General features: G+C 34.3%; 2 protein-coding genes across 2 annotated transcripts; both read right to left on the bottom strand.

The window, feature by feature from the left end:
• Window positions 1-8,850: 8,850 nt before the first annotated feature.
• Window positions 8,851-13,657, bottom strand: HDS (4-hydroxy-3-methylbut-2-enyl diphosphate synthase). The gene is made up of 18 exons (XM_079026079.1): window positions 13,481-13,657; window positions 12,588-12,828; window positions 12,324-12,481; window positions 12,139-12,245; window positions 11,958-12,058; window positions 11,689-11,885; window positions 11,385-11,615; window positions 11,187-11,303; window positions 11,023-11,097; window positions 10,869-10,946; window positions 10,652-10,774; window positions 10,370-10,514; window positions 10,164-10,302; window positions 9,990-10,067; window positions 9,750-9,909; window positions 9,559-9,657; window positions 9,366-9,470; window positions 8,851-9,271 (listed from the first exon to the last, which is right to left on the bottom strand). The coding sequence occupies exons 2-18, from the start codon at window positions 12,793-12,795 to the stop codon at window positions 9,170-9,172; spliced, it is 2,223 nt and encodes a 740-aa protein (XP_078882205.1). The 5' UTR covers window positions 12,796-12,828; window positions 13,481-13,657; the 3' UTR covers window positions 8,851-9,169.
• A 1,092-nt stretch (window positions 13,658-14,749) lies between these two features.
• Window positions 14,750-17,690, bottom strand: RIN1 (P-loop containing nucleoside triphosphate hydrolases superfamily protein). Its single transcript, XM_079026080.1, has 12 exons — window positions 17,485-17,690; window positions 16,872-17,060; window positions 16,660-16,791; window positions 16,418-16,567; window positions 16,181-16,336; window positions 15,957-16,091; window positions 15,803-15,868; window positions 15,612-15,718; window positions 15,431-15,530; window positions 15,245-15,336; window positions 15,092-15,161; window positions 14,750-15,008 (listed from the first exon to the last, which is right to left on the bottom strand). The coding sequence occupies exons 1-12, from the start codon at window positions 17,563-17,565 to the stop codon at window positions 14,919-14,921; spliced, it is 1,368 nt and encodes a 455-aa protein (XP_078882206.1). The 5' UTR covers window positions 17,566-17,690; the 3' UTR covers window positions 14,750-14,918.
• Between the last annotated feature and the right edge of the window lie 1,028 nt (window positions 17,691-18,718).

Below are 18,718 nucleotides of genomic sequence, written 5' to 3' on the forward strand. Positions count from 1 at the left end.
GGACAAAATTACATAAATGGTCCCTATAGTTTATTAAGCCACAACTTCAGTTTCTACTATATCTTTACGAACATGGTCCCTGTGATTTTTATTTCTTGCATTGTTGATCCCTGTAGTTTCATTTTATTACAAATTTGATATAAAATTACAATTTTACCCTTCATTATTTCTTTTATTGGGTTTTATTAACTACTTTTATAACTATCTAAATAAAAAAATCAAAATAATATATCTCTAACCCTACCCACCCCAAGCCATCTCTTGCATACAACCCACCACCCCTTTTATTCTCAAATTTCAGGTCATTGATCCACCACCTCCCTCATTTATTTATCTTCTCTAATGGTTGTTAACCAACCTATGATTTCCCAAACACCACAACCACATATGTCACTGATGAAACCTCTCTTGTAATGGACAAAGACTAACTAAACCTAGTCGCCGCCAGTTGATTCTTCGCTCATCGAAAAGGGTTTTGGAATTCTCAAATGGCAGTTTGCCTTTGTATTTTCCAGAGGCCGACATCATTGCCTTGTTGTTAAAATCATAACTGAAAGTAGATTTTCTCTAAGAGATAGGGAAGTGGAAACTGGAACTAAAATCTGGAGGAAATAATAGGGAAAATGAAATAAGAACTTCATTGTTACCATCACCACTAATGGAACAAAACAACATTGACATTTCCTCTTGTAACAGGATGGAAGTAGGAATAATGTCGATTTGTCCAAAACGAAAGAACCCAATGGGAATCATCATCAAAAGTAGGATTTCAACAATAATTAACTTAAACTGAAAGAAAGCTAAGCCGACACACAAGTGTCAAAAGGGTTTGATTCCTTGTCAGGGAAAAAGATTTTAGGTAGCTTAATGATTTTGATCGAATGTATTCAACTAGTAAATTGTTGGTAATCAATGGATGAGGTTGTGACATTTGGTGAGTAATGGGGTGTGTTTGGTTCATCGTTGATGTTATGAGGAAGGTTTGTCATCAATGGATAAGAGGGGAAGCATCAAGCATAGGTGATCCATATGTGTTTGTTTTTCGATCCAAAAAGAACGAAAAAAAATAGCGAAAAGAGAGAAAACGAGAAGAGGTAAATATTGAGAGAGAAGTGGGCTTGGTAGCCCAATCTAACTTTATTTTTTTTTTTGTTAAAATTAATTAGAAATTATTTAAGAAAAATCCAAAATAAATTAAAAAGGGTAAAAAGGTCATTTCATATGGTTTAGGACCAACCATGCAAGTTTTAGAAACCACAGGGACCATTTGTATCAAGAAAAATTAACATGGACTAAAATTGTGACCTATGGTAAATCACATAGACCATTTATGTAATTTTATCATATGGATGTTTAATATAGTTGGAATGTTTAAAACGAGCATTATCATTTTAATATTTGACCTCTTTAACAAAAAATCAATTATGTTTAAAACCATAATTTATCAAAAATTACAAAAAAAAAAATGAAATTTATCAGACTTAATTTTCAAACCCCAAAAAGGATGCAATTCAAAATCACTGAAATTTATCAAACTCATTTTAATATTTGGGGCCACCAATGCACGAACATGATTCATGGATCTCATGAACCGGGTGTACAAGATTATATTGGACCGGTCGGTGATTGTATTTGATATCTTGGTATATTCTAAGACCAATGAGCAACATGAGGAGCATTTGAGAGATGTTTTCAATACCTTGAGTAGATAAATACTTTTTGCGATGTTCTCAAAATGTGAGTTTTAGTCGCGCGAAGTGCAATTTTTGGATCACCTTGTTAACCATTATGGCATTTTGGTCGACCCGACCAAGATAGTGGTTGTAATGACCGCAAGATAAGGCTAGATGAATAAAGAATAATGGGATAATTATTCGTCACGGTGGTAAATAGATGTTTTTGATAGAATAATATTTAGGATAAATAACCTAAACAAAAGTCGTAGTAATCGTAAAACCAAGAGCACGTATATAGAGAACGTCTAAATCTGACTTCATATGAGGAAGTTATGATTTTTTGAAGTTTCAGTACAACAATGGCGATATAGAAATTGAAATTCAAATATGTCCGTTGTTAGGAAAAACAATATAAAAGAGACTTGAAGATCCCATGAATAGGAGTTTGTCGATATAAAGACAGTCGAGAATGGATGTTGTATGAAATAGTTATGATTTTTATACGGACTTTAACAGTCTAAGCATGTTAAAAATAAAGTGAGAATTAGCCGACATAGTGTAAATGAAAGTTGTAGATCTCGTCGATAGCTACGTGTGTATATAAAGAACTTCAAAAATGAAGTTTGTAAGAAGAAGATACAATTTTTCAAAGTTTTTAAATTTCGGGCGCACCTGAGCACGCGCAGTGCGCGACGCGCACTGACAAGCGAGCGTAGACCAGCAGAAAAATAACATGTGTCACAAGGCGGGTGGATCGACGTGGCTGGAGTGCGTGGCGCTCACCTCTAAAGGCATGGCGTGCATATGCAAAATTCAAGCTATAAATTTCCCTCATTCACTCTCCACACATTCCAAGCTCCCTTTCTTTCTCTCTCTCTCTCTCTCTCTCTCTCTCTCTCTCTCTCATTTCTACAAATTTGGTCTGAAAATCTTCTAGTATTTAGGGTATTTGGGTTAGCTCGGAGGTCTCTGAGAGCCCGACAATTATAAGCTCTCGGATCGGAGTTCTGCCTGTGCACTCTCTCAGTTTTTCGCAAAAAAAAAAAAAATTAAGTTAAGCTACACTTTTTTTATTTTCAAGTGTAACTTGTATTTATGTTCATCGTCGTTATTATGAACCTATAAATAAGATTTATCAGTGATTGCAAGTCATTATATTGATTGATCTATTACGAGTATGATGTTTATGTTGGATTTGGTGAGGTGTTTAAAGTGGGATTTCCAAACTGTATATTATGTATACCTAACGGACCCTATCTCCGATATGATCCTACCTCGTTATTCCTTACTTTATAGGCATTGGGATTAGTGAGGAATCTAGACTATTATTAGTCAACATGAATATTAGACTAAGACTCAATATTAATCATATTTAGGTTACGTCAAAGGAAAGGTTAAGGTGTTAGGCGAAGCTTTGCCCAAATCACCAATCATCTACCTAAGTCAAGTGAGTACATAGTCCCTTTCATGAAAATGATATCAATACAAGTATTAATTAAGTATTAAATATATGTTAGAAATTTATATGTGAGCTTTGCTTAATGCCTGGTTTATGGGTTAGAAATGTATTTGAGGATATACAATATGTGAATCAGATATGGTTCTATATATCTTAATATATATATATATATATATTTATATATATATATATATATATATATATATATATATTAACTGATAAAAATAGAAATATTATTAAAAAGAAGAATAAAAGTATATTGATGCCTAAATACTCTGTGCTAAATATACGTTAAGATGGGATAGTGTTGTCTAAATAAAGTTGGTATTGGGAGCTTAGTAGTTCCGATGTTAATGAGATAAGACTTATTATAGATGTCAACTTCAATTAAGTTTGATATTAGGTAGTCTCGTTCAGATAATGTGTGTAAGTTAGGAACGGAGAGTATGGTTCTGTTCCATGACACTTTTAGGTGCCGATGGTACGAATACGTACCAGATTACAAATCGTATTCATGTTTGGATGAGCATAAATGATAGGTCCACATCAGGCAACTGTAATGATATGTCTGGTTATCTCCCAGAGAATCACAAACGTAGATGAAACGGGATACCTCATTCATCAAATACTATGATGGATTGGGTGGGGGATCTTGAGTTTCAGGTAGGGGATCTTATACTTCTGAAGGTGTCACAAAGGAAATGTGTCATTCGGTATCGAAAAAGGGCAAGCTATACCCCATATTCATTGGACCCTTAATGGTCGTCACTCGGGTGCGCATGGTTGTGTAACGTTTAGATCTACCCGCCGAGCTTAGCCAGATTCACAACACATTCCATGTCTCTCGATTATAGAAGTGTTTGGTTGATGATTCTGTTGTAGTTTTTTTAATGGCATTCAGGTTCATGAGCGTCTGAACTATGTGGAGAGACCAGTTGTTATTTTAGACAGGAAGGCGAAGACCTTGTGCAATAAGGTGGCGGGTTTGGTGAAGGTGCAATGGCAACATCAGAAGGGTTCCGAATGGACATTGGTAACCTGAGGAGGATATGAGGGAGTATTATCCTGAGTTGTTTAAAGCAGCGGATTTAGAGGATGAAATCTGATTCAAATAGGATAGAGTTGTAACGCCCGATTTCAAGTATGAATTTCAATTGATTAATTTTAGGAAATTTGGGTAGCCACGATGTGGTAATCCTGCATGAAACACTTGTTTCATTTGGACACCACGAAGTGGCCATGTAATGGCCGCAACATGATGGCGACAAATGTGCAAACCCTAATTTTCGGGCTCAAGGCCCTATTTAAAGGAATTAATGGCTAGGGTTTCTTCCATCCTCAGTCTCCATCACCTCCAAAAGTGTTCTTGATCAAACCTTGGCCTCTTTGCAAGCTTTGAGCTCATTTTGGTGTTTTTGGTGCACATTAAAGGAAGAAGAAGGAGATTTTAGCGCAAGGATCAAGCAAACAACTCCTATTCATCTTTGGAATCACTCTTTGTACCATTTATAAGACTTCATAACTAAATCTTTTTGGTTTCTTCTTTATAGATCTTGTATTATATGCATTTTTGGGTTCATAGTTGTGATTTGAGCATTTCAATCAGATAAAGTTTGCAACTTTATGACTCATCCAAGTCCCTTGAGCTTAATACCTTCTGAATATAGAAGTTGGTTGAGTTTTTAGAGTCACGCACATGGTTTAACAGTTTGAGAGCTTAATCCCTTAAATTGTCCCAGTGTAGTAGCCACGATGTGGCAAGATGGGTGCTACGATGTGGCAAAGGAGAATGTCATGACTACTTCGCATGAACTCTGCTACGGCGTGACGACATATCTGCCACGATGTGTTAGCGGATTTTGATCGTAACCAAGTTGAATGTACACGACGCGGAGGTTAGCTGGAGTTGACTTTGGTCGTTGACTTTTGATATGGTTTGACTTTTAGTCAAATTGCTAGTTTAAAAGGTAGACTAAGGGTTGCCTTGTATGATTCTGTAAGAGGTGTGTGTCACCCACTTTGTGATTGTGTGAGCTTGTTAGTTTTAGACTTCGTTTGTGAGGTGAGTCTTCTCACTATATTATGTAAGGTGCTCAATTGTCTTTGTGACTCTTACATGAAAGATTGTGGTTGGATCATAGCACTTGTATGAAAGGATATGGTTGGATCACAAAACTTTCATGGAAGACCATGGTTGGATCATGGCAGGAAAGACTGCAACTTGGTTGTAGCATTGGAAGTGATTGTAAAACTATGGTTGGATCATAACAATCACATGGGTTGGAACACACCCCTAGGGTTAGGCCCACTGTTATGTATAATATGTGGTATTTTGGAGAACTCATTGAGTTTTATGCTTACGGTTTTATGTTTAAAATGTTTCAGGTACTTCTGGTTATAAAGGGTAGGGTTCACCTTGATCGCACTGTATCCTGTAGATTTTTATTCCATATTATCTATTTCAATTTACTCTGATGTTGAGAATACATTATACATTGGTTGGCATTTGAACAAATGATTGTACGGTTTTTGGCGGTTTAAAAATGAAATTTTTACTAGTATTTTTAGGACGTTACAATAGTCATCTAAAACTTATCAGCAACAGGTTCAGGACTCAGCACTCTCTCAAATGTTGACAGGGACAGTCTCACCGCTTCTTTCTCGAAAGCTGAAATAAAAGATGTGATATGGTGTTGCAGAAATGAGAAAGCACCGAGCCCCGATGGTTTTACTTTCAAATTCTTAAAACATTTTTTGGATCTCAAGAAATCAGATATTATTACATTTATGAGAGACTTTGAATATTCTGACATATTGGCAAAAGGATGTAACTCTTATTTCATTTCTTTAATCTTGGAGTGTCATGACCAACTTTCTTTAAAGGATTATAAACCTATCAACTTTATTGGATGTCTCTATAAGGTTCTTTCAAAAGTTCTTGAGTTATTATCCCCTTTTAAACAATGTATGTGGAAGGAATAAGTATTTTAGACGGTCCTCTCTTACTCATTAAAATATTCTCGTAGGCTAAAAAAAATAAAGAACAATGATTTGATCTTTAAAGTTGACTTTGATAAGGCCTTCGACTCCTTGAGTTAGGAATTTTTGGACTCGGTGATATATCAAATGGCATTTGGATGGAAATGGAGAAAATGGATAAGAGTATGTCGTATGTCTAGTTGAGCCTCCATCTTGCTTATGAAAGGTCCAGTATGCTCAAGAGTCATATTAAAGTGATATTGTTAAATAACATATGATACTAATGGGTCACACTAACAACAGCTTGATACAATTGATTATTTATTTTGATTTTAATAAATATTCAATAAAACTCTTATAATTAAATTGTAAATTATTTATTTCATGGAAATAATAAATTCCATTAGCATGTAACTTAATATATATCATATGGTATGATTTATAAGTCATGTACAAACTTTTGGAGTAGTTGAATCCTTTTGTCTTCTTCCTAAAAAACAATGTTTATATTTTATAAAAGAGTTTATAAAAGTTTGACTTTCTTTCTTCTTCTTTATGCAATTTTTGAGATATGCATAAAAAGAAAAAGTGTATGACTTGTCTAATCATGCTTTAAAGGCATGGGAGACATGCTTATGACAATGGGGACAAGTTTTCTTAAAGTACTAAGTACTAATGGTTAATACCTTCACTTTATGCATATAAATAAGAGGCTTGCATTCTTGAAATAGTGCTCATTCCTTCTTCTTTTCTCCATGGATGAGAGCTCTCAAGGAGACTCTCCCTCTCTTCTTTCCTTTAAGTTATCGAAGATTACTTGCATATCTTTTGCTCTCTTGAAGTTTATATGAGTTATGAACTTCAAGCTTAAGGGTTTAAGAGTTCTGGACTAACATCTACATCAAGTTGAGTCATTGTTAGTGTCTCAAAAGTTCCACATTTTTCATCAACTTCCAAGCCTCCCAAGATGACCCAAATAACTACAAAGGTTGTTATTTATTCATCATTCCTTTGGTTGGTGTTTAATCTTTCTATAATTTGCAAGAAGATCATTGGTGGGTATAAACTGTTTATGTTATTTTAGAAATTAAAGTCTTTCGTTGCCATAGTTTTCAAGTTTATGAAACTATTTTTGAACTAAAACCCAACAGCTTAATGGTACCCCTACCAAGGAATTTAGTATCAAAAGGGGCATTAGACAAGGTGACCCTCTCTCCCCCTTTCTCTTTATTATTTCCATGGGGGAGCTTCATATTTCCATAGAAGCGACTTGTGAGCTTCATTATTTTCATGGTCTTTTTCTTCGCAGTAATGGTATATCTCTTTCCCATCTTATGTATGTGGATGATGTGACTTTTGTGGGAGAATGGTCGGAACTTAAGTTCATCAATCTTAATAGATTGCTTCGTTGTTTTTACCTGGATGAAAAGCAAAGTCTATGGTGTTGGTGTGATTGATCATGATATGGAAAGACTTGTTAACATTTTAAAGTGTAAGTTTGCTTCCTTCTCTTTCACCTACCTTGGGCTCCCGATGGGGGAAAATATAAAACGTTCGAAACATTGGAGCCCTATCTTTGATAAGTTTAGGAGTAAATTATCTAAATGGAAAGGGAAATGTCTATCTTTTGGTGGTCGCCTCACCTTACTCAAATTGATTCTTAATAGCCCTCCCTTATACTTTTTTTCCTCTTTTTAGAGCTCCTAAGAAGGTGTGATTAATGTGTTTGATGGTATTCGAAGGAGATTCTTCTTATTGGGGGGGGGGGGGGGGGGGGGGGGGGGGGGTTTGAATACAAAAAGAAAATTAATTGGGTGACTTGGGATGTTGTAAGTAAACCTTAGAATATGGGAGGACACGGAGTTGGTTGTCTTGATTTGGCTAACTTTGCACTTCTTGTCAAATGGTGGTGGAGATTAAAAAACAGATATCATTCATTTTGGTTCTGTTGTATTAAATATATTCATAATATTAAGTTTATGGATGGAAAAGTGATTGCTAAAAAATCTCTAAGGGGTGTTTGGTCTAGTATTTCGCAAATTGAAAGTGAGTTTGAGGATAAAGGTATCGGTTTACTAGTATTTTAAGAGGGTTGGAGGACTTGGTGATACCACCTTCATTTGGAAAGACTATTGGTGTGGTGATGTGAGTTTAAAAGATATTTATCCAAAAGTCTATGTCGTGGAGAAAATGAAGGATTGTTTGGTAATTGATAGAGTCGATGTTGTTAATGTCCAAATTATACACTATCATTGGGAGTGGGCAAGAATGCTTATAAGAGGTTGTGAACGGGATCAACTCACTTCAAGTGAATGAATTTTGATTTCCTGCTGGAAATGATAGATGAAATTGGGTGGAAGATGGTGAAAATGACTTTTCTGTTAAAGCTTTGAGGAGTTTAATTGCAAAAGAATCCGACAATCAAATTTTGATTCATTCATATGGATCAAATGGATTCCCTTAAAAATCAATTGTTTTGTATGACGATTGTTTAAATACAGAATTCCAACTTCTTTGAATCTTATCAAGAGAGGAATTAACATTGTTTCCTCCTTATGCACGTTTTGTCGTGAGGTGGAGGAGGATATTGATCATGTTTTTTCTCTCATGTCCGTCCTTTGCCCTAGTCTTGTGGAATTGGTTGTTAAGATGGTCTTATCCCAAAATGTGGAATTTATCACGTACACGGTTGGTTTGGTAAATGACGATTTTGCCACATGAACAAACACTCTTCAATGCTAAAATAACTTACTTCTATTTTCCTTCCACGTGCTACTAGAGTATGAGTCAGTATTTATACAACAATACAACAATTTCCATAACACAATATATATATATATATATATATATATATATATATATATATATATATATATATATATATATATATATATATATATCTCCATTTCTCTTTCATTTTCCTTAATCTTATACATCTCAAATATCTTATCACCCACAATAATCTTCCTTCTTTTCTGGCATATTTCCTTTTAACGCCAAATGTCCATTTCACCACTTTTTATTTGCTTTATTTAGCCAATATATATTGGTATCTTTACTCTTCAACGGGAGGATCAACCCAACGTCCATGCTCTTTAATTAGCTGGATCAACGCCTCTGTTGCATTCTCCATTGCAATTGCCCGTTTTACCACCGTCTGTAAACCAAACCAAAACAATCATTTATTTTATTTTTTATTTTTTTAAATAAATAATTAAACCCAATTCCAATTCCAAAAAAAAAAAAGTTACCTTTCCAACATAAAGATCAATCTTTCCAGGAGCACCACCAACATATCCAAAATCTGCATCCGCCATCTCCCCAGGTCCATTCACTATGCAACCCATTATAGCAATCTGCCCATTTAATAAACTCCTCACTTTTATTACTATAATTCTTTAAAAAAAATCCAACAAAAAAAAAGGATTTTCTCATTTTTTTTACCGAAACACCAGGCAAATGAGATGTTTTTTCTCTAATTTCTGCACTTATCACTTGAAGATCAAATAAAGTTCTACCACAAGACGGACACGACACATATTCCTGCATTTTAATTACAAAATCAGCAACAACAAATAATAATAATAACAATAATATATTTATTTATTTTTATCTGAAAATAAATTATTTCCAACCGTCTTAGTGTTGCGCATCCTGCATCCTTGTAACAAATTAAAAGACGTGTTCCTCAAAAACTCAAAGTCCTGGTCAGGAGCTTCTAGTAAAATACCATCTCCAAGTCCATCAACTAAAAGAGCACCAGCATTCGCACCCGCACTAATTACCAAATCGTCCCTGCCATTTGTTTTGTACAAACCTTTAAATTTCTAAAAATCATTATATAAAAGCCAAGAAAAACGTTATAAATGAATTACCTGGGAATTCCCTTTGGAAACTGTATGTGGTGAAGAACAGGGAAATTCAGTGAGTTCTCCGAGAGATACTCAAATAGCCTTTGAACATGAAGAAACCAAACCAAATTTATATATAACTTTTTATTTTCTCTTGTTTCTTATTGATTTAATGAAAATTATATATTTATATTATACCTCCTAGCAGCATGTACTCTGCCAGTTTTTTCTTCAGTGTATGGAAGATCATGAAGAATCATTGTAGCATCACTTGTCTTTAAAACTTCTAATTCTTCATAAGCCTCATCACCACGTACACTCACCACCAAACGTGTGCCTGAAACCAAAACTTCTAATTCATGTTGCTACAGTAAAATTCATTAAATAAAAAAATAAAAATTTACCTTCTTGTAAAAGTTTATGAGCTCCAGTTGATAACTCCTTCAGATTTACTAGGACCATGGCATTGGGTAGAGGCTTTGTTAATTGTTCTGATAAAGGAGTTATTACTCCCATACTTACATCAATCAACCTCTTAAGAGCTAGCCGCTGATTGATCATATATTAAAAAAAACATATATAAATTACAAAAGTTTATATATATATATATATATATATATATATATATATATATATATATATATATATATATATATATATATAACATCAAGAAAAAGGTAACTAACAGCATCTTTATCATCTGCAGGTGGAAGCTCCCTCAACAAGATAGAATCTACAGTTGCAAGATCCTTAAATGGCATACCAAGAACAAGTTTTGTTGCTAATGATCTATACAACAGTTCTGGTGTCTGGATAAAAAAGGGAAATGCTACAAATTTTTAATCATATATTTTTTATATTAAAAAAAAGGGTAATAAAGAAGCTAAGAGAATTGAGTATAACCTTTAACTGATCAAGTGTAACAGACATGAGAACAGATCCATCACGATGGAGTGCACCTCTATAATCTACCTCTTCACCCTGTCCCACATATTCACTTTTTTAAGAAAACTAAACAACTAATATGATTATAAAATATAAACATTTTGTAACAAACCTCCTTCTGCACAGGCAAATCACCAGTTCTCCTTTGAAAATCAAAATAACGTCTGTTCTTCTCTTCAAATGGTGCCTTAATATAATTTTAACAAAACTATAAGACTTGGAAATTGGAATATATGTATTGTATGAAATAAAAGATTATGCAAATAAAAAACATACCACTCCTTGTTGAATTTGAGCTGCTTTCATACCAAGATTTGCCAATTTTCTACATGGATCTATTTCTTCCTCTGGTGGTTCTGTAAGGGAAACCCTAATGGTATCACCAAGCCCATCCTGTACACCAAAAAAAAAGTATAAAAAATATAAAACAAGAATGTATGATTTTTGTTAAAAGTTTTTTTTAAAGAAAAAAACCTGAAGAAGAGTTCCAATGCCAATTGCAGATTTCATACGTCCATCTTCACCCTCACCAGCTTCAGTAACTCCCAAATGCAAAGGATAATCCCACCCCTGAACATACATTTCAGCTACAAGAAGCCTATATGCTTGCACCATAATCACTGGGTTGCTTGCTTTCATTGAAAACACAAAGTTATGGTAGTCCAGCTTCCTACAGATTCTTGCAAACTCAAATGCAGACTCAACCTGTCAAATTGTCAAATCCAAAATTTCATAAAGTCACAATTTCATAAGAAAAATCAATGGTATGTTTGCTTACCATTCCTCTAGGAGAATCACCATAGTAGCTCATGATACGATCTGAAAGACTCCCATGGTTTGTTCCTATACGCATTGCCCTTCCATATTTCTTGCATTTCTCAACCAATGGAACAAAAACCTTCTCAATATGTTCAAGTTCTTGTTGATAATCTTCCTCTGTATACTCCAACTTCTCAAACTGAGCCCTTCGATCAGCTGCAACAAATATCTTCACAAGATTAAACAATCTGAAATAAACTTTGATAAAAAAGATATTGAAAAAATTACCAAAGTTTCCGGGGTTGACACGAATTTTATCAAAGCATTCAGCAACCCTGAGTGCAACTGAAGGAGCAAAATGAATGTCTGCCACTAGAGGTATGTTGTAACTGTAAATGGCAAGTCAATACATGAGTCAACATGTAGAGTTTTGAAAAGGTAGAGAAGTATGTAGATTAGATAGACCTACTTCTTTTGGACAAGGGTATTTTTGATTTCAAAACATGCATCTGCCTCTCTTTTCCCTTGTACAGTTATGCGAACAATATCAGCTCCTCTATCAGCTATTTGCATCACCTGTATCAAGATATACAACTTAAAAAATCTAAATAACAGAAGCGAAATTATTGAAGGTGAAAAAAGTAGAAGAAAAACCTGTTCCACAGTTGCAGCCACATCCTTAGTATCAGTTGTGGTCATTGTTTGAATTCTTATGGGGTGTTCACTACCAAGAGCAACATCTCCAACCATAACAGTGCAGGTTTTTCTCCTGATAGTTTTGTGAGTGGATTCACAATACTTCTGAACAGGGACTACAAGAAACAGTAAGAAGAACAACAAAAAATGTCAGATATGAGATACTTGATTTGAGGATATGTTAATGCTTACATTATTACATATCATGGAGATGAATTTTACCTAATAGAGGGCTTCCTTCAGAAGCAGGTCGGAGTTCTGCAATATCTGAACCTGGGTTTGAGTTTTTTATCACTGTTATCTTGGTTCTCTGAAACTTAACTCTCTTAAGGTCTGAAACTTTGACAAAATCTGAAGCTTTTGCAAACCCCAACCCATTGTCTCTGTTCTTTAAACTTGTAAAGGAAGCTGGAGCGAATCCAGTAGCCATGATCACAAACAAAAGTTCACAACTTCTACGATCCTGAAACATAATTGACAGAAATCAATATAAGTTTTACATATTGAACTTGTACTAAATATACCACCTACATCTAATTGATCAAGTCAAAGCAATGGACAATTCATATGCAGTCCCTACTTTCCACCAACAATAAAGACGACGCTTCTAACTTTTTAGATCAAACAGACAAATTCTAACTTTAGAACTGATTGGATTCTCATCTTTTTGGAAAAGTATATGATAATTATAAAAGGGATTATAATATATGACGTCGAGAGACACGTCATGTCTCTGATACAGGGAGCAGAGGAAGTAGTTAATTTAACTGGAACAAATTCTTCACAGAACTCGAAAACGGAAACCTAATTATATCTTTCTTCAAGCTTTTACCAATGATACACAAAGAAAAGTAAGTCGATAACACAACAATTCATATGTCAACTTCTTACAGCTCACCGGACTTCCATAAACTACATCAATTTCAAGATAATCGTTTGATTAAATTCCATACGAACATTAAACCTCATCAACTTAAGCCTATGAACACGTACTTGTCGTCAATTTTGGACTAGATCTTATATCTTCTTACTACAGAAATGAATAAAATTCATGGATAAACAAACAACTTTAGAACAGTACCGAACAAGATTAAGTGAGAATCAATGATACGCACCTTCTGCACGAGTATGAGCACCGAAATTGAAGCCGGAACAATTGATTTGGACTCGTGGAAGAATCGAGAGTGTGTTTATAACGGATGCAATGGCCTTCAGAAAAAATAGGTGGGATTGGATTAATGGATTAAATAAAGTCCATAGATGACAACAACACCATCTTCAATACAGACAAAGAGGCATCTAATGTTTTTATCGATTCATCGCCATACAAAATTCAGTGGTTAAATATGGAAACTTGCTTCTAATGTTTTTTCCATGCCCTTTTACTTCATATAAATTATATTCCAGTCCCTATGCTTGCTTTTTTTTTTCCACTTCCCCATGTCAAAGGTATTTTAGATGCCATTCATAGTAACAAAATAAGAGGTATTTTTGCTCAAGTTAATAGTATCAGGCTATCAGCAAATAATCAGAAGCAAAACTAACAAATTTGTAAAAATAATATTACGGTTGATAATGTAAGGGGTAAAGTGTTACAGTTTGTTGATAATACAAGGGGTAAATTGTAAATGATAGTTAAGGATCTATATATTTGATTCATTGTTTGTTAAATGCCAAAACAAACCCCGCCATTTCAACGCCTAACTTGAGCGAGTTTAGTTTTCTTGGTGCAACACGTTCGGCAGGGAATCATTTAAATATGCTATTTCCAATCATTAATTAATTTAATTAAATAAATAGAGTACTGTTGACAATCTTGCAATATGGGATCGATAAATCAACTTCTTAATAATACATAATATTATTGATTTGAATATAAAACGGTAATTTTAAACAAAATACTCCGTAGAAAAAAATTTGTGAATCAAACTAAAAAAAATAATGATTTGGCTAGTTGACAAAAAAGATGCAAACCAGCACTAAAAACTTACCGAAAAACCTAACTTTTGATATAGTTTAATATGAAAAACATTATATTTTCAAGAATAATGGTATTTTTTTAAAGCTTACAATATTATAGCCATTTTACATTTGATATGTAGGGGATGGGTACTTAATTACTGTCAAGACAAGTCAAAGTTGGTTAAGATATTGCATAAAATAATCAATGATTTATATTAATATTAATTTATTTGGTTATGAGTATTTATGACAATAGACAAGCAATAATATCATTCCACACAATACACATTGAATTGAAGCCATCAGGGATACTCATTTGACCGTTGATTTTGACCCATCACCAGTTGTGAACCATTTTCTTGCAAATAAAGTTGAAAAAACAAACATATAAAGTAAAGAAAAGAAAAGGCATATGGACAATATAAGGAAGTAGAAATTGCATAGAGATATAACACGAGTTCACTTGTGTTTCTTAAATGAAAAAGAACGAAAAAAGGATACATAAATATATTAAAAACATCCGGCCTTCTTCATTCTTCAAAATTGTCTCAAAGAAATGGACTGATTACCAAATTTTCAGAGACTACTTGATCAGGAGATATATCTATCTTGTTGTTCTTGTAGAAGTTTAGCAGATGACTTTGCATTCAAATACAAACTGTTTACTTCCTCCAAATCCGCCTGTTTCACCAATATTGTTACAAAATTACAACACTGAAATATAAAATATTACACAAAAAAAATAAAAAATAAAAATCCGGTACCTTGCAAATACCCTCACGCCCATTCATTTTTGCCACAACACTGCCAGGTGATAATAACTGAACAGCATGCCTGCAAAAGAGAACATTTTTTTAATAAATATTGTGAGTTTTACAAATATAAGAAAAATGAAAATTCATAGAAATCAAACAAACCTTAAGGATGCTTGTTGTCCAATCTCACCAAGGTAAGCCAAACTTTCTTCATCTATAGACAACTCCTCCACTTGTGCCCTAATAGCCAATATCTATATCAAAGAGTTAACAACAAACACCTCAGTCAACATATGTTATTTTTTCCTTATTTTCCACAACAAAAAAAAATGAAAATTTTCATAAAACCTGAATCATCTCAGCGGGACCATAGGTTTCTGTTCGTATAATCACCAATCTGTCTAATAGATCCACCGGTATCCCATGAGGACTTGACATATCAGTTCCCCTGTAAAACCAATATCCATGTCAAATGACATAAATACCCTTCAATCATTTAACAAACAAATAGATAGATAGATAAGTTTACCTCACACTGCATATCCCTCTGTTGGTGGCAAATATTACAATTGGAGACAACGAGCTTTCCAATGCACGATTCAAGTAAGAAAAACACTCCATATCCAACATATGTACCTATTAAAAAAAAGGTTAAATTAATCATAAAAAAAATTATAAACAAGTGAAGTCTCAAATAAAAAAAAAGGGTATAAAAAATACCTCATCAATGAATAACACACCAGGGACAAGCTCTGCCACCCCTTCATCAATATAACGATTAACAACCTGCAATTAACAAACAGCCTATTCGTGATTACTGTGTCATTCAAAGCTAGAGTTTATAAAAATAAAAATAAAAAATACATATTAAAACCTTATTGATTTCTTGTCGTAATTTGTCTGTAATTTCAGTTTTTCTAGGCTTCATCATTTGACCCATTAGTGACAATATATCTTGTCCACCTTGAGGACGCGCATTTGCAGCATCCAGATCATGAAGTGTTACATCCTGAAGATTAAAATAAATAAAATTAATGCATACATATGTAATCATATTATAAAAAAAAAAAATAAAGATTGTGGAAACAAACTACAAACCTGAACTATTTCTTTCTTTTTGTGAACTTCTCCTTTAGGAAGAGGAACATATTCTTCAGCCTCAAGATCATATTCTGTTGCAAATGCATCACTCCTGCCTACCCTTTTAACTGCACCACTATTTGCTTCTATATATATAACATCTCCAACAGCTACCTGTATACTCCATACAATTAAAGATAAACAAATATCACAATACATATAATAATAAAAAGATAGCTATACTATACTCTATACCTTTTCCTTGATCAAGGCATCATAAATAGTTGGGTCCAGCTTCAATTGCTTTGTTCCTTTAACAGTTTTTAAGCCAATAATTACATGACTTATGGCTTTACCATATCCACCAGTCACACTTTCTATTTCCTCTGGAGATAGTTCAGTCACCTGAAACCATTTGTTCCCAAAAATATTACAAAAACTAAACTTTATAATCACAAAAAGAAGCTATCAAGGTAAATGAAGTTTGTTGTTCTTACTTCTCCTTCATAAACCTCTTTATTTTCCTTGATACGTAAACCAATAGCCCTTCTGAAATTCTCCATCAAGACTTCAGTTTTCTTTACTTCTGATGAGTAGACTTCTGATCCAACCATTGGACAAAATGGGACCTGTACAAAAAGGGTATATGTAATAATGTAATTATGTATATGATTGTGGATGAAAGGGAGTAGATGTATGAATGGCATACCTTAGTGCCAAGTTCTTGAGAGATACCAAGGGCAAGGGCAGTTTTACCAGTTCCAGGAGGTCCAGCAAACAGAAGTGCCCTTCCAGCCATCTTTTTTTGGCGGATCATATCAACTACAAGACCACCAGCCTCTCTTGCTGCTGCTTGACCCACAAATCCAGCAGCCAAAGGGATTGCTTTTCCAGTAGCCTAGACAAGTTAATTGGTATCATTATCATAACTTGTATAGAATATAAGTGAATTCAGATCCATCATATGTTGTATAAGAACAAGAATTTGCAGCAAATAAGCAGTAAAAACTAGGAAAATACAGTCCGTCGCACCCACTTCAATATTTTAGCCTCGAGCATAAGTTTGTAGTACGAAATTAATTGAACACTAAACCCAGACAGTAACTGATTTTTAGGGCATATAGCAAATTTAAGCTCATCGCCTTCTAAAAAGAAGAAAAGAAGTAGAAGAACTGGCAGCACCAAAGATCGCAAACAACAAAGAAATCGGTTCCTCAAACTTGCGAAAAATAATCTAGAACATAAAAAATAGAGCGAAACCGTTCGATAAACCCTAAACCCTAATTAAGTCAAAAATAGAGAAAGCTAGAATGGAAGAAAACCTCAAGCCCAAGGCCTTTGATATGAGTATGCGTGGCAATCCTCTGCTTCTTAGTAGTCGACTGCACTTCTTCTATCTTCATTGTTTTTCCGTATTCTCTAGTTGCGCAGAGCAAGAGACGAGTGACGAGTTTTTGTTGTTTCCGTGACCAGAGAGGCAGTGAGGAGGAAGAGAGGCGACTGACGAATTAATAGAAAGTCAGAAACCCTTTTCAGTTGTGGGCTGTAATATTGCCGTTTTAAGGAAATTGAAGTGCAAATTACAGAGTTTTGTTTTAAATTTTTACTAAGACACAAAATTCTATTTATTAATAATATCGACTTTTGGAAAGGAAAAAAAATCCTATCGGTCATTAATACATTTTTAGAACACAACTTTTATTTAAGTTGTTAGGCTCGAGGGAATGGTGACAGTTTCATACCACGGTTTTACCACATGGACTAAGAACACCGCCTTATGGGTGCGGTCAAGCACGGTTTAGACTGCACAGTGGCTAGAAACAGACCTGGTTTTTGATTGGTGGGTGTGCCTTTTGACGGTTCTTTTGTTTAGAAATTAGTTAACTTTTTTTTTTAATTTACCTTATATATACTTATCTTTTTTAACAAAATCCTCACTCAAATTCTTTATCATTTTACCGTCTTTTTCTTCAAATTTTTTTAAAATGTCTCTTTCAAAAGGCATATCAACGAAAAAAACACTTTCTAGAAACACCACAACCACAATATCTTCATTTGATCAACCGATTTTTTCGCCTCCGTATTACCACTATCCCGGTATGCTTCCGTATTTTTCACAACGACCAACACAACCACTACCACACCCCGACTCATATTTTAATTCATTTGATTTTTTGTCCCAACTTGAGTTTGTTCAAGAAACACAAACAGTGGCGGACGCAGAACATTTTCGTAGAGGTGACACTAAAAAAAATTTCAAATAAATTTATATTAGCAGTGTCACTCGTGTTTTAAGCCGGTGCATTCAATAGAAAAAACATTAAAAAAAATTTACACTACGTGCCGGCGTCGAAGCAGTGGCCCGGGACCCCTGGGGCACCACTAAGGTCCGCCACTGAACACAAAATCAACCACATACAAAAGATAGAATTGACAAGATTTTGTAAAAATTGTTTATGAAAGAGAGCTTCAGACACAAAGGGACAGCGACATGAAAGTACTAGCGGTAGACACGTCCAATATGACCGAGGACGAGCTTCAAGTTATTCTGGCGAT

Source organism: Lactuca serriola, chromosome 2 (genome assembly GCF_051521515.1).
Source record: "Lactuca serriola cultivar US96UC23 chromosome 2, Lser_US96UC23_V15, whole genome shotgun sequence".
Classification (NCBI taxonomy): Eukaryota; Viridiplantae; Streptophyta; class Magnoliopsida; order Asterales; family Asteraceae; genus Lactuca; species Lactuca serriola.